The 24,174-nt window shown below is 50.3% G+C and overlaps 1 protein-coding gene across 9 annotated transcripts in view; it reads left to right on the forward strand.

Annotated features, from left to right (window-relative positions):
• CHD5 (chromodomain helicase DNA binding protein 5) overlaps positions 1-24,174 on the forward strand; it is a 104,981-nt gene that overhangs the window by 38,700 nt on the left and 42,107 nt on the right. For 7 of the 9 annotated variants that reach the window (XM_044996234.1, XM_044996230.1, XM_044996231.1 and 4 more), the window contains exons 7-27: positions 1,929-2,052; positions 3,998-4,164; positions 4,738-4,956; positions 6,850-7,056; positions 7,204-7,415; positions 10,372-10,503; positions 11,124-11,232; positions 11,812-12,003; positions 12,098-12,298; positions 13,331-13,468; positions 14,707-14,828; positions 15,308-15,481; positions 16,499-16,640; positions 17,141-17,272; positions 18,152-18,269; positions 19,505-19,629; positions 20,477-20,708; positions 20,841-20,966; positions 21,286-21,458; positions 22,745-22,919; positions 23,768-23,860. In XM_044996234.1, coding sequence (XP_044852169.1) covers positions 1,929-2,052; positions 3,998-4,164; positions 4,738-4,956; positions 6,850-7,056; positions 7,204-7,415; positions 10,372-10,503; positions 11,124-11,232; positions 11,812-12,003; positions 12,098-12,298; positions 13,331-13,468; positions 14,707-14,828; positions 15,308-15,481; positions 16,499-16,640; positions 17,141-17,272; positions 18,152-18,269; positions 19,505-19,629; positions 20,477-20,708; positions 20,841-20,966; positions 21,286-21,458; positions 22,745-22,919; positions 23,768-23,860 — 3,313 coding nt within the window. Of the gene's footprint in view, positions 1-1,928; positions 2,053-3,711; positions 3,786-3,997; positions 4,165-4,737; positions 4,957-6,849; positions 7,057-7,203; positions 7,416-10,371; positions 10,504-11,123; positions 11,233-11,811; positions 12,004-12,097; positions 12,299-13,330; positions 13,469-14,706; positions 14,829-15,307; positions 15,482-16,498; positions 16,641-17,140; positions 17,273-18,151; positions 18,270-19,504; positions 19,630-20,476; positions 20,709-20,840; positions 20,967-21,285; positions 21,459-22,744; positions 22,920-23,767; positions 23,861-24,174 lie in introns of those variants that run through there. The other 2 variants (XM_044996236.1, XM_044996233.1) reach the window with 2 other exon arrangements.

Here is a 24,174-nt window from a genome sequence, read left to right on the forward strand (position 1 = left end):
ATAAATCCATGGTACGCCCACATCTCGAATACTGTGTACAGATGTGGTCTCCTCACCTCAAAAAAGATATTCTAGCACTAGAAAAGGTTCAGAAAAGAGCAACTAAAATGATTAGGGGTTTAGAGAGGGTCCCATATGAGGAAAGATTAAAGAGGCTAGGACTCTTCAGTTTGGAAAAGAGAAGACTAAGGGGGGACATGATAGAGGTATATAAAATCATGAGTGATGTTGAGAAAGTGGATAAGGAAAAGTTATTTACTTATTCCCATAATACAAGAACTAGGGGTCACCAAATGAAATTAATAGGCAGCAGGTTTAAAACAAATAAAAGGAAGTTCTTCTTCACGCAGCGCACAGTCAACTTGTGGAACTCCTTACCTGAGGAGGTTGTGAAGGCTAAGACTATAACAATGTTTAAAAGGGGACTGGATAAATTCATGGTGGCTAAGTCCATAAATGGCTATTAGCCAGGATGGGTAAGAATGGTGTCCCTAGCCTCTGTTCGTCAGAGGGTGGAGGTGGATGGCAGCAGAGAGATCACTTGATCATTGCCTGTTAGGTTCACTCCCTCAGGGGCACTTGGCATTGGCCTGTCAGTAGACAGGATACTGGGCTAGATGGACCTTTGGTCTGACCCGGTACGGCCTTTCTTATGTTCTTATGTTCTTAAGTAGTGAGTGTGTGAATTTCTGTGTGCGCGTGCCGGGGTTACAGCAGACTGAAGCAACGGAGGTATGTGTGCCCTCACTGCATCGGTCCTGGAGAGGCGGTGCAGCCACCCAAGCCAGGGAGAGGAGGAGAGCGCCCCACTTTTGGCAGAGGATGTGGTAGCTTTGTTTCCCCCAGCCCTGCTCCCCCTCGCTTTAACAGACACACATGCTTGTTTAGTGCTTTTCCTGGCAGGGGCTATTCTGGGTGAGGCCTGGAATTCTGAGCCCTCACTGTGTCGGACAGGCAAAGCTCCTGTTGGCTGGATCAGTCCCGTTTTGTGATCCAGGCAAAATCTGAACTGTGCTCAAGTACAGTATCTCGTGGAGCTACTTTCAAAGGGCACGAGCCAACAGCTCTTTACCTGCCAGGCCCTGGGTGAGGATGCTGCATTTCTCCTGCAAGACTAAACCTGTCTGGTTGCCTGTGCTGTAACCCTGACTCACCCGAGCCGTGCCATTGACTCCACTGAGGCTGTTGGCATCAGTAAGGGGTGCAGGGAGTGGCCCTAGTGGCTGAGGTGTTAGATCAGACCATTGGGCCTTCTGGTCCAGTGTCCTGCCTCTGGCCAATCCCTGGTGTTCAGGGGACACTGAGCCGTCCCAGAATGACCCCTGGCTGGTTGTGCAGTGCAGTCTGCATTTGTGAAGGTGTTGTCAGAGACAGCCAGGGGAGCCCAGCCTCCGCTCTTCTCAGGTAAGTGGAGAAGGAATTGGACTGTCGCCTGATTTAAATGGCTTGATTTGTACCCTTTAAATCTGCACTCAGAGTCTTTCAGTGATTTGGGATCTTAACCTGTCTGCTCCCTTCAGCGGCTGCTGGAGGTGCCAGTGAACAGGCTTGGCAGTCTCTCTGCAGAGCTGAAGGGAGAGAGCATTGTCCCGCAGACACCAGATACAATCCAGCCCTATTGGGCTCGACACTGAGTCCGAGCGACTGGTGTAATACATACGATTGACTTTGTGACACACTCTCATAACCTCTGCAGAGTGGCACCAGGAGCCGTATAAGCCTGCATGTGCTACTCAATGAGCCTGCAAGCTTTACCGCTTGCTCTCCATGGGCTCAGCCCTGAGGAGCTCACTCAGTGGGCTGTGTTCTCCCTGTGCATTCGCCCAGCTCCTCGGTGCTGTGCTCCTCCTGCCACGAGGACTGGCCCTCTGGCAGCGGGGGACGAGAAGCCAACGCTTTGCCTCTGTGTGGTTTGATTTCCCTTGCAGAGTGAAGAGGAGGAGCGGGAGGAGTCGGACTTTGACAGCGCCAGCATCAACAGCTCTTCGGTGCGCTCTGAATGCTCGGCGGGCTTGGGGAAGAGAGGGAAGAGGAGGAGAAAGAAAAAGAGGAGTAGGCCATTTCTTTGTACTCCGCTCCTGTTCTGTTTGGATTTCCCGCTTTGATGTGTGCGTCTCTGGCCCCTGGAGCCCTGTGTGGGAGCTTTCACTGCAGCATCTGACCCTGGCTGCGTGTGGGGGTGCGTGGGGGCGAGGGGCGCCTTCATTCACACTCAGCGCGAAATGCCTCTGCTGGCTTGTGTCTCGCCGGGGCTGTGAGCAGCTCCCGTTCTTTCAGCGCTGCCACGCAGCCCCAGCACTGCCTGCTTTGGAGGGAGAGCCCTGGCTGCTGGCCTGGCATTGTTCCCCTTCCATGGAAACGGTATTTCTGGGAACACGCCACCCGTAAATCTAGCCTGATAGTGTGGCCAGCCACTTAGGCCAAGGTGTCTAGCTGACATTTGGGCCATAGGGGAGCGTGAAGATGTGAACGAGATTAGCGTTTTTTTGCCTGTGTTAAACGCCAGAGTAATTTGCAGGGCACATGCTTCATTCAGCCTCACGGCCATGCCCTGGGATAAGAAATGCATGCAAGCAGCAAGACAAGGCACGCTGCGGGGTATTGGATCAGACATATAGACCATTTCTGGATACCATTGATTTTTTTAGCGACACTTTCTCTGCTTCATTGCTACTGAAAAAATCCATAAAGGTCCCTTTGGACTGAACTGCCCGGAAGTGTTCCACGGGCACCGGCTCGGCAGCTTCTCTCTCCGCCCCCGAAGGACTCCAGGAGCGAAGTGTTCGACTGGTTTCCCTCCACCCTCCCGGTCTTCCATCAACTGCAGCAGCTTGGCTCCTCCTCGGCTGTTGCTGGCTCAGCACAGCCATCTGCTCAACAGCAGCACTGGCCCCGCTGTGTTCTCAGCTTGGGCAGAGTCATTCCCTCTTGTAGTGCGACAGAAAAGAGCCTTTTCCTTTTATCTTCTGACCGTGCTCCGCACAAGATACTTCAGATCCAGAAATTCCAAATATCCTGTAGCTTCTTATCTTCACCCTCAGGTTATACCTCCAGCCAGTCAAAGGGAAGCTTCTGGATGTGGGGCTGGAAGCTTCTGCTGGGATAGGAAATGAGACTGTCTCACCTCAGCCATTCATAGGCCTGATTCTCTTACACTGGTGAGAGCTGAGCTCCCGAAGACTGGGACTGGCTGCGAATCAGTCCCCTCCACGAAGACGGAATCTGTTTAGTCTTTTTGTTTGTTGTTCACGTTGCAGCAGTGCATGGAGACCCCATTGTGCGAGGTGCTGTACAAATACCTAGTGAGAGGCAGACTCTGCCCCAAGGAGCTTATAGTCTTAGTAGATCAGACTGACAAAGGGAGGCTCATTATCTTCCCTAGTTTCCAGATGAGCAGCTGTGCACAGAGCATTTCAGTGACTTGTTCAAGGTCACTCAGGGAGGCTGTGGCAGAACTGGGGCTTGAAGCCAGGTCTACTGAGTCCTAGTCCAGTGCCTTAACCATAGAGCCATCCTGCCCTGCCTTGTCCCCTGCTGTACCAGGTTGGAGGAGCTCCTGCCTCTGAGTCTAGCACGCACACAGGGAGACCAGAGTAGTCGAAAGAGGAAGAGTCCTTCTCGGCTGTGTTATTGTTGCATGGTACATTTGCAGTTGATGGTGATGGTATCTGCGGAGGTTTCTCTGACTGGCCTCCCTTGCAACCTCTCCAGGTTCTGGCATTCTCCATTGAGAGCCTGAAGGAACCAAAGGATGATACAGTGTGGAGAGAGAAAGAGAGACAGAGGTGAGAGGATGCTGTGTGCAAAGACCCAGATAAACTGATGCTGAGGGACAGAGAGGTAGGGGAATGTAATAGATGGGGACTAAGGTGGAATGTTCTCTTTGTTTCCTTAAATATAATTAATCCTTTTACAAGATAAATTGTCTCGTTTCCTCCTGGGAAAGCATGTGATGGCTGCTGCTTCTCTGACTGTCCTGTGTGTCCCTTGTTCTTAGTTGAAGAAGGGGATGGATATGAGACCGACCACCAAGATTACTGCGAAGTCTGCCAGCAGGGAGGGGAGATTATCCTGTGCGACACTTGTCCTCGCGCCTATCACCTCGTCTGCCTGGATCCCGAGCTGGAGAAAGCACCCGAGGGCAAGTGGAGCTGCCCTCACTGTGTGAGTAACTGTGGGGTTGGTTTGAAACTAGGTAACGTTGCTGCTGAAAATCAGCTTAGAACATAGTTGGGAGCACTAATGAAATGAGGGTTGCTCTTCTGCAGAGAGTAGCGCTCAGAGATTTATATGTCCCACCCCTCGCGGCACATGGAATTATCTAAATCACAGTGGCACCCTGCCCAAAAGGAGCCTTTGTTTTTTAGTTGGTGCCGTGTGATCATTGGCTCTGAAACCATGTCCGGGGCCAGAGCGACAGGACTTGTGTAGCCAAACTTAGCTGCAGTATTCCCCAGAGGGGTGGCTTAGTGGGGCTAAGATTCCGGTTGGAAATGGCCTTGGCTCCCTGGATTCATGGATCCAAATCCCTGCCAGGCTGACTTAGCTTCTCAGCCTCCTCAGGCAGTTCCTACCCCAACAGGAGCTCTTGCAGCTGAGTGTTCGGGTGCTGAGGGTTGAGAACTCAGCCCACAGGGGAAAGCGCCCATGTGTGCTTAGACACATATCAGATACCCCGGGGCACTGGATGGGCCACCTAAGTGAATGCTCAGCACTGTGCTGACGCCTCTTCCCTAGGAGAAGGAAGGGATCCAGTGGGAGCCGAAGGAAGAGGAGGAGGAGGAGGAGGAAGGAGGCGAAGAGGAGGAGGATGATCACATGGAGTTTTGCCGTGTGTGTAAGGATGGCGGGGAGCTGCTGTGCTGTGACACCTGCCCATCTTCCTACCACCTGCATTGTCTGAACCCGCCTCTGCCGGAAATACCAAACGGTGAATGGCTCTGCCCTCGCTGTACAGTGAGTGTTACTAGCATTTGTCCTGCTGCCCCCACTCTCACTTCCTCCTGGGCAAGGAGTGGGGCTTAGCTTGACCTGAAGGTTTCAAAACTAGAAGCTAGAGTCAGGGCAGTCAGGTGCCCCTCTCTGATGGGCTCTGATCCCACCCCCCTTTGATGTGCCCACCGTCCCATGCCCTCTTCCCCGATGGGCCTGCCGTCCTGCCCCTCACTTCCTGCTCTGCGGAGTCTGTCATCCCCATCCCTGGCTGCCTCTAGGGCAGTGGCTCTCAAACTTTTGTACTGGTGACCCCTTTCACTTAGCAAGCCTCTGAGTGTGACACTCCCCTCTTATAAATTAAAAACACTTCTTTATATATTTAACACCATTATAAATGGTGGAGGCAAAGCAGGGTTTGGGGTGGAGACTGACAGCTCATGACCCCCCCCCATGTAATAACCTCGCGACCTCCTGAGGGGTCCCGACCCCCAATTTGAGAACCCCTGCTCTAGGGCCTGCTGGGTCTCTGTAAGGCTCCGTTTCCTGCACAGACTCACTGCCCTATGCAGATGACCGGTTATTTCCCTGCAGCTTTTTAGATTAAGTGTCAGATCCCATTTGATGCATCTCCTGCGTGAAGGAATCTCCCCACCAGAGGCAGCCGAGCTGCAGTGGCAGGTGGGCATGATTTGTGGAGCCCGCGGCAGCACTGAGAATTAAATATGGGAATAGTGAAACAGTTATTACTTCCCAGCCCGTTCTGTTCCCAGCTGGGACATGTGTAGCATAATGGCCGCTCAGACAGAGCCATCCTTCTCCAGCACACATGCATCCAGGGGATGGATCTGCCATCATTCAAGGTGCCTTGGCGGAGGGGGACTCTCACACCCACCCCAGCCCATGTGTTTCACCCCCTCACTCAGGCCTACTTGTTACTGTCTGACCAGTAAAGAAGGGCACTGATTAAGAAACAAGGCCTGGGGTTGACATAGCAGTTTGCACCGACCTCAGAGCACAGCAATTCCTTTCAGGACTGTCCAGGCTGAGTCAGAGGTGGCAGGCCTGGCTCTGGGGTTGTTAAAAACTGCCCAGTTTGTTGCATGACCTTGGGTTCCATTGAGTCTGGGCCTAATTTACTGCCAGTTGCTGCTGCCTGTCCTCCCTGGGGATTTCCCACCGTGGAAGCAGTTTCCAGTTATGGCCCAGACTCCAGCAGAGACTGCTCAGGGGGGCTCTGGATTAGTGCTCCTCCCTCTCTGCCCAGGCAATGCCCTCCTTCCCTGGACAGCTCACTCCTAGGGGGATTCTGCATCACTGCACAATGCAGAATTTGTGCAGAATTCATGTTCCCCGCAGAATTCTGTTTTCTCCAGCAGAACTTGTGATTTCCACCGAAATGCTTCCTTTTGGTGGAAATCACAAATTTCAGACCCTGCCCTGTGACAGTTCCTGAATCCTTTTTTGTTGTCTGTATTGTGACTGACATACTTGCTGACAGGTATTTTGTAATAAGTTACCAAAATAGTTGAAACTGGCCTGATTATATGGTGTTGTTTCGACAAATAAAATATAGAGAGTTTTGCAGAATTTTAGAATATTGTGTGTAGAATTGTTAATTTTTTGGTGCAGAATTCCCTCAGAGTAACAGCTCCCCTCACGGCTCTGTGCTACGTTCCCCCACTGCAGACCTCTTTGCCCTCCAGCAGACTCCACTGCCAGTGCAGGCCCCGTGCTCAATCCAGGCCAGGTCTGGTGTTCAGCCATTGAGAAGCCAGGGGCTTGGTAGTGATGGGTTGGGCTTTCCCTAGTGTTTAAGGGCTGTGCTGCCAGGGGAGAGGAAGTGGGAAGTGCTGTGTGGGGCCCATTTTAAACCATGAGTGTGTGTGTGTTATTTTTACCACCTTTTATTCTCAGTGCCCTCCCTTAAAAGGCAAAGTCCAACGCATCCTGCACTGGGTCTGGAGAGAGCCCCCTGCCCCCTTCCTGTCTGGGCTCCGTCCGCCTGACCTGGAGCTGTCTGTCCCTCCGCCAAAGCCCCTGGAGGGGATCCCGGAGCGGGAGTTCTTTGTGAAATGGGCAGGACTCTCCTACTGGCACTGCTCCTGGGTCAAGGAGCTGCAGGTAAGAAGCAGCGTGGCTGGTGAGAGGGGGACTGCGTGTGGTGCTGCCCATGGCTGGGCCTGGCACACCTGTGGCCCTTTTCGATAGGTGTGGGGGCGGTGCTGAAACATAACCAGCTCCCCGCTTTGTTGCTGTCTCCGGGCGCAGCTGGAGCTCTACCACACCGTGATGTACCGCAACTACCAAAGAAAGAACGACATGGACGAGCCCCCGGCCTTTGACTACGGCTCCGGGGACGAGGACAGCAAAAGCGAGAAGCGGAAGAACAAAGACCCGCAGTACGTCAAGATGGAGGAGAAGTACTATCGCTACGGCATCAAACCCGAGTGGATGATGATTCACCGAATCCTGAATCACAGGTGGGGAGTTGTGTGGGAGAGAGGGGTTGGGCGTACAGACTCCTACAACTCCTATAACATCAGGGGGCAAATATTGCCCATAGGGCCTCGTGAAGATCTGTAAAGAAGGAATTCCGAGTGAAAACTGATGCATTCACCTTGCCTCCCTTTGCAAATGAAGGTGTAGGGAGCTGTTCCTCTCCATGTCATTAGTATGGACTGTGTGATATTCCCAGTCCTGCAGAGGTTTTTGGGGTGGTGATTTATGGTGATTAGCTAGTTTTTTTGGGGTTTTTTGGGGGGGAACTAGCATTTCTGTAGCAAACAGTATTTCTCTGTCAAGTCTAGTTTGTGGGCAATATTCATTAAGCAACGGTTAGATCTGCTTGTGCTAGGAACATAACGTCCCACAGGGAGATCAGGGAGATGTTGGCGACGTTACACACACAAAGCATTTCTAGTTTGGATTCTGCCCACTCACGTGATTGAATCTGGCCTTGAATGTAGACAGCCCAGAGTGTAGGGATCACGCAGGCAAGTGCCACGTGGCCATTCGCGACACAGCACTGCAATATTAGAACATAGACAGCCTGGTGTCGTGATAGGATGGGTGCTGCTCAGGTGTGTCACCAGCGTTAACCCAGAACAATTCCACCAAGTCTAATGGAATTAATCTGAATTTCCAGACTGTGTGAGAGCAGAATTGGTCCTGCGATGTCTCTCCAAGGCCAAACTTTCTCCTGGCCAGGGGATGGGGATTTACCTACTGCTTTGCTTCTGTGACGCTTATTTGCTCCTCCTAAAGAGAGTAAAGCTGTAAACTTATTCCAAGGCTATCATCACCTTGGAAGCTTGTTACAGAGCTGAAAGTGAGGCCAAAAATGAATTGTTGCATTATTTCCATTTCTATTAAATTACACATTAAAAATATAGATAGTAAATTCTTCCAAAAGGTGGATCTTGGTGTTATTAAGCTTTCCCCAAATACATTATTTGGATCCCTGATGCCAACTAATATTTTACTGAAAAATTCATAAATTTCTTCTGCGACTGGGTGATCAGTCTTTCTCCTATTGATTGCACCATGCAGCTGCTATTACTCACCCAGACTACTCTCAAATGCCAGTCCATTTCTGTGTACGCTGTTCATTTCTTTGGGAATCATGTATTCCACCCTCACTCAAATCACATCGAAGACATTAGCAGGAATTTGAGAATCACATCTATACTGAGAGGTAGCTAATGCGCACATAACTCCCTCACAGGCTAATGGGACTGTGCATGCAGAGAAGAATTTAAATGAATTGCATATGTGAGTCCTTTCAGTTATTTACCCATGATATCTGCATTTATTTGTGCTGAAGACATTTCCTATATATTAGATAATCTTCTGAGCTGATATCTTTTAAAAAAAAGAAAAGTCAAAAGGCAAGGATCACTTCGTAGAACTTCTAAATTAGGAATCACACACTTCTCTTCAAAGCTGTTTGACGGGGACTGAGTAAAGTTGTGTGGCTAAAACCTGTGCCAGAGTTACATTCTGTGTAAAGAAGGCAGGACTTGCCTTTTATCAATAACCGGATTCTGAAAGGTTTTTATTAGTTTTTCAGTGTAACTGGAATGAGAAATGTATAAGGAGACATGATAAGCTTTTCAAAATAATGAATGGACTAGAGAAGGTCTACTGGGCACTTTTGTTCACCATGTCCCATAATACAAGAACCAGGGGACATTCAATAAACTTTTAAAACTAGTAACTTTTCATATAATACAAAATTAGCCGGTGGCGCTCACTGCAACAAGATACCATTGAGGCCAAGAGCATAGCAGGATTTGGAAGAGGAATTTGTATAAATGTGAGAATATCCAGAACAACAGTAAGAAAAAAATTAACAGACCCCAAGAATTTTGGAAGGGATATAAACTTCCATTCTTCAGGGCATAAGCCAACTTCTAACTAATGGGTGTTAGGAAAGGACTTTCCCTGGGGACAGATTATTCTATAAGTGCCTGCACCTTTCTTTGAAACCTCCGGCAGTGTTGGAGACAGGATACTGGATGAGCGCCTACGTTCCTGGGCATAGGCTGAGGCCCTGCCCTGCTCCTTCTGACTTTCATTCTTCTAAGTTTAAAACCATTTAACTAATTCTCTTGCTCTTTCACTAACAGCCCTATGTTAACTGATCTCTGAGCAGCCCTGGACACATACCGCATGCTGTGCACATACTCTGACTCTACAGCCTTCAGCACTGTGCTGTTATATAAATTATTGTCCCCAACACTAAATTACAGGCAGCGCAGACACAGTGAAATCGTGTGGCTTTTAGCTTCTGTGATTGATTAAACATACACAGCAGATTAATGGACCATTCCACCTGAAACTATTGATTCCTTCTTGGTGTTATTTTAGCTCTGCATGGACCTCATAATCTGAAGGCACAAACAGAGGATGGAGTATTCGGTTTCTTGAAAACAGGGTCATAGTAAGCTGCTTGCTTAGGATTGAAACTTGGCTAAACAAGTCTTGGTGCTCCCCCGGGAATGTTCCTGAATCCATCGCCTTTGGAAGGGCAGCTCCCCCATTGCTGTATATTTATATCTGGACATTTGGTTGTTTTGTGCATGTTTTTGTGCACGTGTATGAGAGATTTATCACACAAGCAGCCCATCTCTGCCATTCTTTCCTCCACTGGCTCCGTGTGATCTCCTGGGTGCTAGCTGACAGGAGACCTGAGCATGTTCTGTTTCATGTTCTGTTGGGTGCAGGGTTCTCTGTTTCAAGGGACTTTAATTAAACTCTGCTGAGACTTCCAGGCTCCGAAGGCTTGAGGGTTTGTGTTTGAGAAAGAGGAAGCTGTCTCATCAGGGAGATGTTTCCATTGCTAATACACGGCAGTACAAGGGAAACACCAACTCCGGTGATGTTTGTTACATTATGTCATTTCAGTGACGTGATTTTATATATTATGCATTCTAGCTTTGATAAAAAGGGAGATGTCCATTACCTGATCAAGTGGAAAGATTTACCCTACGACCAGTGTACCTGGGAGATTGATGACATAGACATCCCCTACTATGAAAACCTGAAACAGATGTACTGGAATCACAGGTATGAGCCAGGGAGGCAGTGCAGTCTGTAGTCTGCGCAGGCACTATAGAGACATGCAGATCTACAGCATCTAAAGTGACTGGCGATTTTTGGTGCCTCATATTTTGAGTGAAGAACTGGAACCACCTTAAAGGAGATGGATTTTCATCACGTGGGTGATCTGCACTTTCTGAAAATCAGGCCCTTTTAAGGTGTCTTAAGTTGGGCACCCAAAATCTCTAGTTCACGTATCTATTTACTGCCTATCTATTGTATCTCAAGTATCCACCTGTCTGTGTGCTGTAGCCATTCATTTTTAGCAGTAGTATTAATTTGACTTATTGCATTTCCAAGACAATCCATTGTGCTGGGCTCTGTCTAGTTTTTAGGGAAAAATATAGGAGTGTTTTTATTTTGAGTAAATTATTACATGTATTTTGGGTGACATTGCCTGGCTTGTTATAACCTACATCCTTAACGATTCAGCTGGGGCTGGGGCGGAGAAGTTTCGGTGGGGAAAGAATGAATGGAGATTGGCTGTGAATTCTAAGCTCTTGTGTGGAGGCCATGAGGGGAATATCCTTCCGCCTATCCAGCTCCCCTTTTCTTATCCATGCCCTCTGTTTAATGGTCTCTTCCAGGGAGCTGATGTTGGGGGATGATATCCAACCGCCAAAGAGGCTGAACAAGAAAGGGAGAAAACTGAAGGAAGAAAAACTAGAAAAACCTCCAGAAACTCCTATTGTTGATGTAAGTGGGGTGTGAAGGCAGCAGCGCAGGAGCATGGGACTCAGCTGAGATTCTCACTGGCTCCCCATTCTTGCATGCTCCTAAGAAACGTTGTAGTTTGTTTCAGTATTTCTTTGTGTTAAAGCCCAAACCTTGTCCAGTCCTGGGTCTCACTGGTAACTTTCCAGGGGGGCTAACGCTACATCTCATTTACATCAAAGGGAACCATTTTCAGCTGCCCTCAATTGTACGGTGGAGGAGTGGCCCATAGAAACATGCAATGCAGCACCTTCATCTGAATGGCCACGCCCCACAGGTTTTCTCTGTTCATTCCTGAAGCAGAATTATCAAGAGGAAAGGGATTTTCTCAGGTGTTGGACACAGAATGGAACACTGCATGCTGGAACCTGTGGTCTCTGCAGGCTGCAGCTCTGTACTGAGGAGGACTGCATTTTGGAACTGTATGAACTGCATTTAAATCTTAATGTGGGCCTGTCTGAGTTAAAGCCTTGACCAGGAACCTAGTGGGCTATAGAGAGAAGGAAGGTGAGGGGATGAACAGGCTCTGCAGACTTTGCATTCTGCCTCTTTCCCTTGCAGCCTACAGTTAAATTTGACAAGCAGCCATGGTATATTGATGCAACAGGAGGCACCTTACATCCTTACCAGCTGGAGGGACTGAACTGGCTGAGGTTTTCCTGGGCCCAGGGAACCGATACGATCCTTGCTGATGAGATGGGGCTTGGGAAGACGGTGCAGACCATCGTGTTCCTGTACTCCCTGTACAAAGAGGTATTTGGCACCCGCGGAGACAATCCTTACTTCCTTGGCGTCTTGTGGGAGCCTGGGTGCAGCATACTCACCTGGAATTTGTCTTTCTGAACAGGGCCACTCGAAAGGGCCATATCTGGTTAGTGCCCCTCTCTCCACTATTATCAACTGGGAGCGAGAATTTGAGATGTGGGCACCTGACTTCTATGTGGTGACCTACACGGGGGATAAGGAAAGCCGGGCTGTGATCCGAGAAAATGAGTTCTCCTTTGAAGACAATGCCATCCGGAGCGGGAAGAAGGTTTTCCGAATGAAAGTAAGTCCTGGCTAGCTCCACCCCGACCCTGCCTGAGGCAAAGCAAATTTTACTATTGGCAAGGGAGAGGGTGAAAGATGCTAGGAAAGATTAACTGCCTTACTCATTGGGTATGTAGAGAAATTCTCCTCTCTAAGCCTGCTAACAAATGGCAAAAGAAACTCTCTCTTAATGAGCCTCTCCAGGCATCTGTCTCTCTCTTTGGGGCTGTCTTGGGAATTGCAAACCGAGAGCATATTTACTCTGACTTCTCTGACTCCTCGTGCTCATCTGGGCTCCCATTATCTCAGCTCTCATTCTGTCTAATGGCTTTGAGACAGGTTCTTTGTCCCTGGGATATGTGTTCCACCCACATACATTACCACTGCAGCAGGGTATTTGCTGTCCTGGGACTCTGGTGAATTGTATTCTTTGTGCCAGGATGCAGGCTCCTTCCCCATATGATTTTCTCAGTTTAGCACTCTCTGTAAGATAAAGAACTGTAGTTTCTGTTTCATATGGACTGGCCTGTGAATCAGAACATCAGAGAGCAGGATTCCAGCATGGAGGGGAGGGAGAGGCAGGGATGGGAAATTTTTGCACTCATTTGTGCTAGTTTAAATCCAGAGTAACTCTCCTGAAGCCAATGGATTTACTTGGGATTTACACCAGTGCAAATGAGAGCACAGTCTTGACCCACAGAGGGTGAGATTCCTAAGAAGCTGAATCAACTGTTCTCCAAAGAGAAAAGCTGACACTGTTTATAAATGCAGCAGATTTATGATGGGCTTTACAGATTTCTGCAGGACCCTTTTCTGTTTGGTTTATATAGCTCCCTAATTCATTTTAATGCTCAGATGGATATAGATTTTCTGCTGGCTTGATTCATTCCTAGACTGGGCTTGCTGGCATTTTGCAGTGTGGTTGAAACAAGTCCACATTTTTCTTCACGTGTTGGGATGTGTGTAGTATACAGAAGCACCGAGGGCCAGTGGCAACCATGTCCCCTTGGTCTCTTTAAACTGTGATGTTCTCTCTCTTTATTTCGTCTAGAAAGAAGCCCAGATTAAATTCCACGTCCTGCTCACATCCTATGAGCTGATCACTATTGACCAGGCTGTTTTAGGCTCTATAGAGTGGGCGTGTCTGGTGGTGGATGAAGCTCACAGGCTGAAGAACAACCAATCCAAAGTAGGTACCTTTCATGGCAGCTGGGAAGAATGTTACTTGGATGTGTATTTACTGTTCCAGGCACTGCCCCAGCGAGGCTACACTCCTCTTTGATCCCCTCTCTGGGTCCAGAACAGATTTGCTCAGGTTGCAGCACATCAAAAGATAATTTCCCGCCCCTCCCCCAGACTCTACTTGGGGTTTGAATCTCATCTGGATTATTCCTGCCTCTGGCGTCATCGCTGCCATTACAGGTCCTGTCACTGGAGCACAGCTGGCAGCTTGGGGAGGCAGCAGATGTGACTGGCATGTTTGGGGCATGGCTGGAGTCCAGGGGAGCCTTCGGGCTGTCTCTGATGGGAGCTGGGGGAAGAGAGAGGAGGAGGACGGGGCCCTTTGCCTGCCTGGGATGTCCCAGGGTGGGAGCAGGGGAGTCTGTTTGGCGACAGTCACAGATTCCAAATGGAGGTAAAAACACAGAAAAGAGGCAAGGTGGATTTCTTTAACAAAGGAAAAAGAAACCTGGCGGTTGGCATTCAGACTCCACAGGGCGCTACATGGCTTCACTTTGATGTGAGCGAAACGGAAGAGATTAGAAATAATAATAATAAAAGATTGTCGAGTCCAGCAGCAGCAATATGTTGCCAGTGTCGGGGAGGGAGCTGACCCTGCAGGATTCACTCCCCTCCATGGCCCACAATGGGCTGGCTTACCCACCTGGTTGAGAAGCCTTGAGGTGATAGCCCCCGCCCCCCACGCCACAGAGCTGGTCAGCACTGCTGCCAGGCCAGCCTGAAGGGCTCATCTGAGAGCAAAGGAAGATGCCCCTTCTCCTTCCCTCCGTCCCCTTGGGCTAAATGAGATGCATCCTCAGGGCTCCCAATCTTTCCTGGCTTGGAAATGGAAAGACTGAGTGAAATTGAGAGACTTCTTCCAGTCACAAGAAGCCCAGGGCAGATTCAGTTTCAAACCACGTGAGATTTACTCAAGTCACGCTGGCAGGATGATCGTTTCAGCAGGGCAGCCAGCGCCACCTGGTTAGAGGAACTCCTCCAGGTCTCCCTAGGGAGAGAGAGGATTCCCCGAGCTAGTCTGAACGATGGGGTCTGGTGGCTGGGATGGCTAAGAGGAGGGAGTGGAGGCTACTACACGCATCTGCTGCACTTCGGATTAGCAGAACCAAGAGTTCTAAAATGACCAAGCAGGTCCCCCTGCCCCCCAGCTGAACTGCTTCCACCTGACTCGGCTTCTTGTCCAAGTTCTTTAGGGTATTAAATAGCTACAAGATTGACTACAAGCTGCTGCTGACTGGAACGCCGCTCCAGAACAACTTAGAGGAGCTCTTTCACCTGCTCAATTTCCTGACCCCGGAGAGGTTTAAGTAAGTTGCACTATTTCCCTTCGCTGGCTGGGTGAGTGTCACAGAGAGGCAGGCAGACAGACCGACGGATAGATGGCAGAAGGAAACAGTCGCAGCACTGTGCTAGAATAAATAAATATTCATGTTATATACATTACATGTATATAGTTCTGGGATAATCCCATCTGGGCTTATTGCCTTCCCCAGCAGTCACTGGACTTGTGGGTAAAAGATTCTTAGATCCGTCCTCTTCCTCCCGAGAAGGAGGCATTGGTGGCTTTGGAACTTGGCTAACGTCTAATGTCGGAACAGTAGCAGTAAATCTCTACGTGGCATGTACCATTCCTCTGTATAACTGGAACTACATTCACATGGTGGGAGGATGCTTCCATTGTATTCTGTAGAGCTCTCGTCATTTAAATCCTGAGGATATGAATTGCTTGGACTATGAGTCCCCCATGACCTGCTATGTGCTACCTCATTATGGGTTATTTTTACAGCAACCTGGAAGGATTCCTGGAAGAGTTTGCTGACATCTCCAAGGAGGACCAGATAAAAAAACTCCATGATCTGTTGGGTCCCCATATGCTCCGGCGATTGAAGGCAGACGTGTTCAAGAACATGCCTGCAAAAACGGAGCTGATTGTGAGAGTGGAGCTCAGCCAGATGCAGAAGTAAGTGCTAGTAACTAAATCACAGAGGGTTACAGATGATTCTTCTGGAAGCACAAGGGCACAATGCCATTGGTTCCTTTTGTGCTGTCTCATTGGTGCTTGGTGCAGTGAGACTGCAGCCTATGCGGAAGGCATTGAAATGGATTGTTAGGGGAGAGGCCACACACCACAATCTGCACTGAAGCATTCAGCCTTGGTAAGAGTTAGCAGCCCTGGTTCCTTCGGAGAGGTCACACTGTCATGGCAGCTGAGTGGGACAAGTTCCTCTGACAGAGGATTTGGTAAATGGAAGCCTGGCTCCTTGCCCTGTGCAGCGCCTGGCACATGGCAAAAATGATGGATCTGAAAAATCGTTAAAATTCTCGTAGCCATTGGAAGCCTGAGAGCTGGAGCTGTGTGGAGTATGCTGAATGCTACAGCTCTCTCTTGCCAGAATGCACCTGGTGTTCTCCTGAATAGTCAGACTTTCCCGAGGTAAAATCCGCTTGCTCTACTGCTGAATGCATTAAGCCCTGGGGGCCAGATTCTGCTTTCAGTTACACCAGTGTAAATGTGGAGTCACTCCTCTGAGTCCAGTGGGAGTGCTCTGGGTCAAGGCTAGAGCAGCTGGGCTGAAGGCTGGTCTTGCATGCCTGGGTACAATCCATCTGTTTATTGCTGACGGTCCCAGCTTTCCACTGACATTCAGGAGAAGCAGCAGGGAAAGGTTAATTTATCTTCCAGGAAATACCCACTCTGGGGCACAAGCTCTTTTCTCAGAGCAACAGGAATATTTCTTAACACTTCATCCACCCACCTCGTCCGGGGACTCTCACCGGGACTGAGTTATCCAAGAGAGCAGTGGAGTAACTCGACTGACCAGGACCTGCAGAGACAGAATCACATTTTTTAAGTGTCTGGGCCAGTTCTTTTCCTGGTGTAACTCCATTGAAGTCAATGGGATGAATTTGATCCCTTCATTCCTCTTAGGCCAATCCGATGTTGGTGGTAATGCCTTTCCCATCACTGTTAATGCAGGAAGTATTACAAGTTCATCTTGACGAGGAATTTTGAAGCCCTGAATTCCAAAGGTGGTGGGAACCAGGTGTCACTGCTCAATATCATGATGGATTTGAAGAAGTGCTGTAATCACCCCTACCTCTTTCCTGTGGCTGCTGTGGTAAGTTATCTCACTTCAGAAGCTCCAGATCTATAATGTATGTGTGCATTGACGAGGGCCAATGTTTCTGCTCCTTTTCTTTTCAATACACATGCTCAAGCCATCCTCCAGGTTGTTACATCAAAATCATCTTAAAGGCAGGCATTTTTTTCTGGCCTGAACAATCTGAGGTGGGCATCTCCTCTCTGAAACCCAGTGAATTTCTCATTAATCTTTCTCCAGCATGGCTTGCGGACTTCAGTGTTTGGCTGGCTTTATGTTTAATGTTACAAAACCACCACAGACATCCAGCAGGCAGAGCAAGTGGGTAGCCAACAGGCTCTGTCTCTGACCTTATCCCCCAACTGACCATTTATAATAATCGTCTAGGGGCTGAATCCTGCTCCCGCTGAAGTTGGTGGCAATCCTCCGTTGACTTCAGTGTGGACAGGCTGTGCCCCTAGAATGGCAAAAATAAAGACTCCCTCCACCAACCAAGGATCCACTTACGCTGTTCTCAGGAGGCTCCGGTTTTGCCAAATGGGTCCTATGATGGGAATTCTTTGGTTAAATCTTCTGGGAAACTGATGCTGCTGCAAAAGATGCTGAAGAAGCTGCGAGATGGGGGACACAGAGTCCTGATCTTCTCCCAGGTGAGTGAAGAGAATTTCTTTCCTCTCGCCTTCAAGACTCAAAGCCCAAAGCTCTGGGAATTCTGAGGGAAGGAGTCTCCTCCAATTGGCTATTTTATTTAATAAGTGACAGGCAAATGTTTTAGCCTCACTTCCCTGCGGTGTCATTTTGATCACAAACTCTGTTAATTGTGTCGAAGGTAAAGGACCAGAATGGTTTTTCTACATCTGTTTCTGTACTAGGGAATTTTTATTAGATACAGATTGAGATGAATGAGAGAAATGGTGACAGTGTATCTAGGGGTTGGTGCAGCAGATTTTGGGAGTAAGGATATGTGGGTTGTATTCCCAGCTCCGCCAATGACTTGGCCTATGGCCTTTGGCAAGTCATTTAATCTTTCTTAACATAATTTTACCCATGTGTAAAACAGAGATGATAATACTAATTCATGTGCCCGGGGATTTTTGAGGCTTAATTTGCAAGTGTTTGCAAAGCACGCTAAGAACTCATATAAAAGGTGCCCTATAATGGCAATTAATATCACAATAGCTTGTTTATAATGTTTCTGCTGTTTCTATTTAGTCAAACGCTGGGGCTATGATTTGGAATTGGGGGTGGTGCCCTTGGAATTATGCTCTTAGGCCCAGATCGGCCCTCTGGGTAATGCAAACAGCGCCTCAGGCTTCCAAACACGTCACGCACGACAAGGTGTGCAAGCGGCACCTGCACGCCTACTCCTTTCGGCAGCTCAATTTCCAGGGGTGAGATGTCATTTCCCACTGGCCAAACCCATTTTTTGTTTTCAGGGAAAATCTCTCCCCATGTGTTGCGTTTGTGTGCCCCCGAGTTCTGCACTCCGGGGCAGTGCGCTGCGTCTTATGGTGGGATTCTCTCTCTAGATGACGAAAATGCTGGATTTGCTGGAGGATTTCCTGGAGTACGAGGGTTACAAGTACGAGCGGATAGATGGAGGGATCACGGGAGGCCTGCGCCAGGAAGCCATCGACAGGTTTAATGGTGTGCATTATTATTATTATTATTTGTAAAGAATACAAAAAATCCGAGCTTCCCTTTCCATGCATGGCGCAGGCAGCAATCTAGGACGCCGGATAAATGTCTTGGAGGGTAACGGTTCTGAGGGTGAGCCGCAGGAGTTTTGTTCTGTATCAGGCAGGTGACTAACACAGCGCTAAGTCTGTGTGTTTAGCTGCACCTGCTGCACTAGTGCTGGGACCAGTGTATAACGTGGTGTCTGATTGGCTGAGTATTGGCCAGCTGGTGAATATGGGTGGCCGTGCACAGCATGTTGATAGCTACTTCCCTGCACATGTGCAAGCTGCACTTTCCTGAAACTAGTGTTTCAACGTGCTCCCCTTAAGGAGCCTGGTCTCTCAAGCGTACTAGCACCTGAAATAGGCACTGCACGCAACACGAAGAATCTGAATAATCCACTTACTTGTTTCCACAACTCCTGACACTAAGTGCTGAACTCACCGAAGTGAGCACCGCTGGGCCCGATGCAGCTAGGGGTGTCTGAGAGCAAAGTGGTTTTCAGTCTGTCAGTAATTACTAAGGCTACGTCCACACTGTGAGTGCGTGATTCCCAGCTCGCGTGCACAGACTTGTGCTAACTCTCGTGGAGCTAGTCAGATAGCTGAAAACTTGACAGATGTTCTGGGCCAGGCTTTCCAAAAGGCAACAGGTGAGCCAGCCAAAACGCCTGTGTGCAATCGCATGGATTTACACCATGCAGCCGAGCTGAGAATCTGGCTATCTGTGCCCACCAGACCCTGCCTTTGCTCATGAAGCAGGTAACTGCACGCCCCAGAGGGCGCACACGTGCTATGCCGGAGTGGGTTTTGCAGACATGCCTGTCATGCTCACATTTGCAAGTCCAGCACTGTGCAGCATAATGAGGGATCTTTGTAACATGTTGACTTAGACGTTTTTAATCATGTCGCAGGGTGTTAGCGACAGGTGCTGCCTGGTCTGAAGGACTCGTATGTCTCAGTGAATTGCCAAGCTTCCCCTGAGAGCCGGCGTTTTATTTTTTCCCAATAACAGATTTCTAGTGACTGACACACTTGTTATCCACCCCCTCCTGTCTAAGCATCAAGTTTGCTTTTGGTGGGTTTGTTTAGACAGAATGCTCCCTGTGTTTTATCACCTAAACACAATGTCCCGCATTTCCAGCTAAACCAACGCCCCTTTCAGTCTCACCTTTCGCCACCTTGTGGGTTTGTCTTCCTCAGCGCCTGGTGCTCAGCAGTTCTGTTTTCTTCTCTCTACTCGAGCTGGGGGTCTGGGCATAAACCTTGCAACGGCCGACACCGTCATTATTTATGATTCTGATTGGAATCCCCACAATGACATCCAGGTGTGTTGCGCTTTCTTTTCCTTACGCTATAGTAAGTACGTTCCAGCTGCATCCTCCCATTTGCATTTCCTGTACGCTTGTTGGCACGCAGTGTATATTTAAATAGTGTTTTCCTCTAAAGAGCTGCTGATGCTTCTTGGAAAATTTAGGAAGGGGTGACTCCATTTCAAAGCCCTTCTGCTTTCTGTGGCTTCTGGTATTGCTTTGGCCTCTTTCTTTTCTATGGCAGACGTTTTTCGTGAGAAGAGGGTCTTTGTTCCATAGGATTCTCACTGCATCGTGCTGCTTATTCCTCATCACATTTGGGATGCTGCTGCTGTTGTTTTCACATCAGCCACTTGTGAACTCCCTAGCTGACCATTCCCAGCTGGGGAGGGCAGTAGGCATCTGGAGTAGGTGAGACTCCTAAGACACAAGGCAAATGCCCTAGTAACCATGGAAAAGTGAAGGGGAAACGCGGTGTAGATCCCATTTCCAGGTAAATGGTGCTAATGAACTATCGCCCTTCAGTTACACACAAGCTTTTCAACCCCTCCAGTGAGATTTGCTCCCGTTAGGAGAGGGGGATGGAGGATAAATGCAGAACGTGTTTGCAGCTAGCAGGTTCTTGGTTTACCACTCGCCCTTTGTTCACCGCTCCCAACTCAGCCTGTAACGCCCGTAAGTATTGGAAACACTGACTGTCTAGATTCCCACTGTCAGGATGAGAATGGGGGGTTCCTGTCCTCAGGCTGTCCCTGTGCGTGACTTGCTGGTGACATGGAGGGAGGGGCCCAGTTGGTTGTCGAGACCAAGGATTGGTCAGCCGAGGCTTGTCAGTAACTCCCCAGGGCGCTGTTCCCCACAGGCGTTCAGCAGAGCTCACCGCATCGGACAGAACAAGAAGGTGATGATCTACCGCTTTGTGACGAGAGCCTCCGTGGAGGAGCGCATCACCCAAGTGGCCAAGAGGAAGATGATGCTGACCCACTTGGTCGTCCGTCCAGGGCTGGGCTCCAAGTCGGGCTCCATGACTAAGCAAGAGCTGGACGACATTCTGAAGTTTGGGACCGAGGAGCTCTTCAAAGACGACGTGGAAGGTGAGACGGGGAGGGAAAATGTCCTGAACGAGAAGCCCAAGAGAACGTACAAGGTCTTTTTACGCTTCACCAGCCTGTATTGTCTTGCCACTTCCCAGCCCACCCACATCCCCGCTGCCCTTTCTGTTTCAGGCATGATGTCGCAGGGCCAGCGGATCACCATGCCTGACCCTATGACCCCCTTTCCCGAAGCACCGTCATCCAAAGGGGGCGCCGTGACTCCAAGCATGAAAAAGAAACATGGCAGCACCCCGCCAGGTACGTAAAGCGCTAGAGAACTGCTGCCCCCCGATGGCATTGACTGCTGGGATTAGGCAGAGCGCAGTGTCGGGGGAGGGCGTGGAGGATACGAAAGGGATCAGCAAGTTTGCAGCCAGAAGATCCTTGACTTAGGCTTTTGCGGCTTGTTTGCAAGTTTACGTGCCACTTGCTCGCCTGTTCCTCCGCCTCTGTGCAATTCCTTGGTGCTTTGTGCCCCTCCCGATGCATCTGGCTCTGGGGAGGGGAACGTCGGGGGAGCGCTCTGTCCCCAGCTCTGGGGAGGGTGCTCTCACGCCTCCCTGGTTGTGCCATTCAGGGGACAATAAGGACGTGGAGGACAGCAGTGTGATCCACTACGACGACGCTGCCATCTCGAAGCTTCTGGATCGGAACCAGGACGCTACTGATGATACGGAGCTGCAGAACATGAACGAATATCTCAGCTCCTTTAAAGTGGCCCAGTATGTTGTGCGAGAAGAGGACGGTGTGGTAATGTGACTAGTATCATGTCTTGCATTTAATTGTTTTGGGTACTTTCCCGTTTGCGTTTCCTCCTCCTCTTTTCTTTTGTGTTTGGCAAATAATTCTGCAGAAGCCGGGAATCCCCCCCCCGCCCCTGTGTGCGTGATAGAGTTTATTGAGTTCAGCGGACAGAGCTGCCCGAGAGCCCCAGCATGCAGTCGGCAGGTGCTCTGCGACGCTGGGACCCACAGGCTTGGGCCTGGCATGGCTGCCGCCTGCCACGTTCTGGGGCTGGAGGAGGAGGCAGGAGGCTGCACGTGGCCCTCCTATTCTACCAGTGAAATCTCAGCTTCTGAGACCAGCCCTCAGACAGAGCTGAGCCTTCTGCTGGGTGTGGAGACAGCCCCAGCCAGGCGAATTCACCTGTCCTGGCCTTACAGCTGCCTCTGGACAGCCCGACTCCAGCGCACCCACAGAGGGCGGTTCAGTTCTGTGCTCTGTCCCAGACTCCCCGTGTGACCCTCAACGAGTGTCTCAGTGCCCCTCTGCAACGTGGGGAACAGCCCTGCCCTGCCTCCCAGGGGGGCTGTGAGGAGACTCTGAGGCACATGGTGAGCGGGGCCAGATAAACCCCTGACAGACGGTGTCTGAGTGGGGTGTCCTGCCCCCATTGCCCACCTCTCCTGGCGTGACCCCCGTGCTTCGGGGGGATGATCTGCCCCCAAGGCAGCAGTCACATTTATTTTGATCTACAGAGGGGTGTGTCTGCCCAGCAGACCAAACCCCTGGGAGTCTGGGACCAAGCACACAGCTTCTCACGTATCATCCCACGACCGCTTACTCCCCTGGCAGCCGCTGGACTTGCTCTTCTTCATCTCTCTCAAGCCCACCCTGGGTGCTTATTTCTGGAAGCCCCAGCAGATTTCCCCCTGGACATTGGTGGGGATACACAGCCATGATTGTAGGGGGTGTTTTGGGGGTACGAATGGCTGGCAGGAAGCAGTGCCCCAGGCCGACACCCAGCCGTGCTCTGGCACCAAGGTTGCCATTGCTGGGCAGGAGAAATGGCAGGAGCCGAAGCAGGACAGTTTATTGAACGTAACGTTTGCACCTGGGTAATAAGGGACAGAGGCAGAGTCTCCTGCCTGCAGGGGTGGCAGCGCTTGAAGCCCCGGCATCCCCGGCCCGTGTGCTCTCAGCCCTCCTCTCTTTGAAGTGCCTTTCAGGAACGGGGCGGGGGCTGTTCGGGGCAGGGCTAGCATGGAGCTGAGGCCGCCTAGGCTCCCCACCCTCTCACTCTCCTTTGCTTTCAGGAGGAGGTTGAGCGAGAGATCATCAAACAGGAGGAGAACGTGGATCCCGACTACTGGGAGAAGCTGCTCAGGCACCATTATGAGCAGCAGCAGGAAGATCTGGCCAGGAACCTTGGCAAAGGGAAGAGGATCCGCAAACAGGTCAATTACAATGATGCCTCGCAAGAGGACCAAGGTACGGCTTCTGCCCTCAGATCCGCGCGGGGCCGCTGGAAAGGGGGTTAGGCTGTTGGGTTTTGACTGAGAAAAAGGAGCATGACCAGGCTTTCAGTTGCACTTGGTGTTTGAGGGGCGACAGTCGCTCTGCCACTGGCTGAGCTGTTCTCCTGCATCTCCCCCTCCCTCCCACACTAGTATGGGACAGGTATATGCAGAGCACATGGATAAGCAACGTGTTGCAATCAGAGTTGAGAGATTCTGGGCAGTCTCTCAAGGCTGGGAGGTTCTCAGAGACCAGGTTATGGCTCATGGAGCCCCAAGTTGTCCTGGTCTTGACACAAATCAGAGCAGCCAAGGGGTTGTTTAGGTCTTGGGAGGACGTGACGTCAGCTAGGGTCTAGTTCTCGTCCTGTAGCTGGACTCTTTGGAGTCATGGTCCTGCCGTGCTCTGTCTTGACAGCAGGTGGACTCAGTCTGGTGGCTAGGATGCCATGCATTGGTCTCAGTGATGCTAGCTGGCTATGCTCCTCAAGGGACCCCATCCATCAGCTGTGAATTGGCAGAGCAGAGCTGTATTCCAGCTGGTCCCCACCGCCCTTCTGTGTTGGGATGGGGGGGCAGAGACCGGGGGAAATGCCCCCCCTCACTGGGGGCTTCTCACACTGGCTGCAGTGGCCAGACTTCTGCCCCTCTCCACCGCTTATGTGGGAAAGGCCTTGGCAAGTAGAAGGACCAGGTCCATCCAAGCATCTCTAGGGAAAGCTCGTCCCTGTGTTGAGTCCCCGATCTCTCTCCTGAGGGCATGTGGAGAGGTTGGCTGGCACAAGACCGCTCCTTTGACTTCTGTCCCCCTGTGCTCTGCAGAGTGGCAGGACGAGCTCTCCGATAACCAGTCCGAATACTCCATCGGCTCCGAGGATGAAGATGAAGACTTTGAAGAAAGACCCGAAGGTCAGAGTGAGTTATGGCATTTATTACTCTTCAAATTCCTCCCTCCCGACAGCGCCAGGGATTTGCCTACCTCCCTGAGTTGCCCTCACCAGCGCCAGGTCCTTCGAGAATGACAGACAGGCAAACTGGATACAAACATATTGGCTGGAGGAGACTGGCTGGCGGGTGGCGGATTTGGGATGTGGGGCACCCCTGCTAGCCCCTCGCTCCTCTTCTGGCCCCGGTCAGGAGTGGCTGCACGCTGGCTCCATTTGCGGGCTTTTGGGTCTTTCTGAAATGCCTGGAACATCCCAGCCTGGTTCTTCGTAGAGAAGCTCTGT

This window comes from Mauremys mutica, chromosome 21 (assembly GCF_020497125.1).
Source record: "Mauremys mutica isolate MM-2020 ecotype Southern chromosome 21, ASM2049712v1, whole genome shotgun sequence".
NCBI lineage: Eukaryota > Metazoa > Chordata > Testudines > Geoemydidae > Mauremys > Mauremys mutica.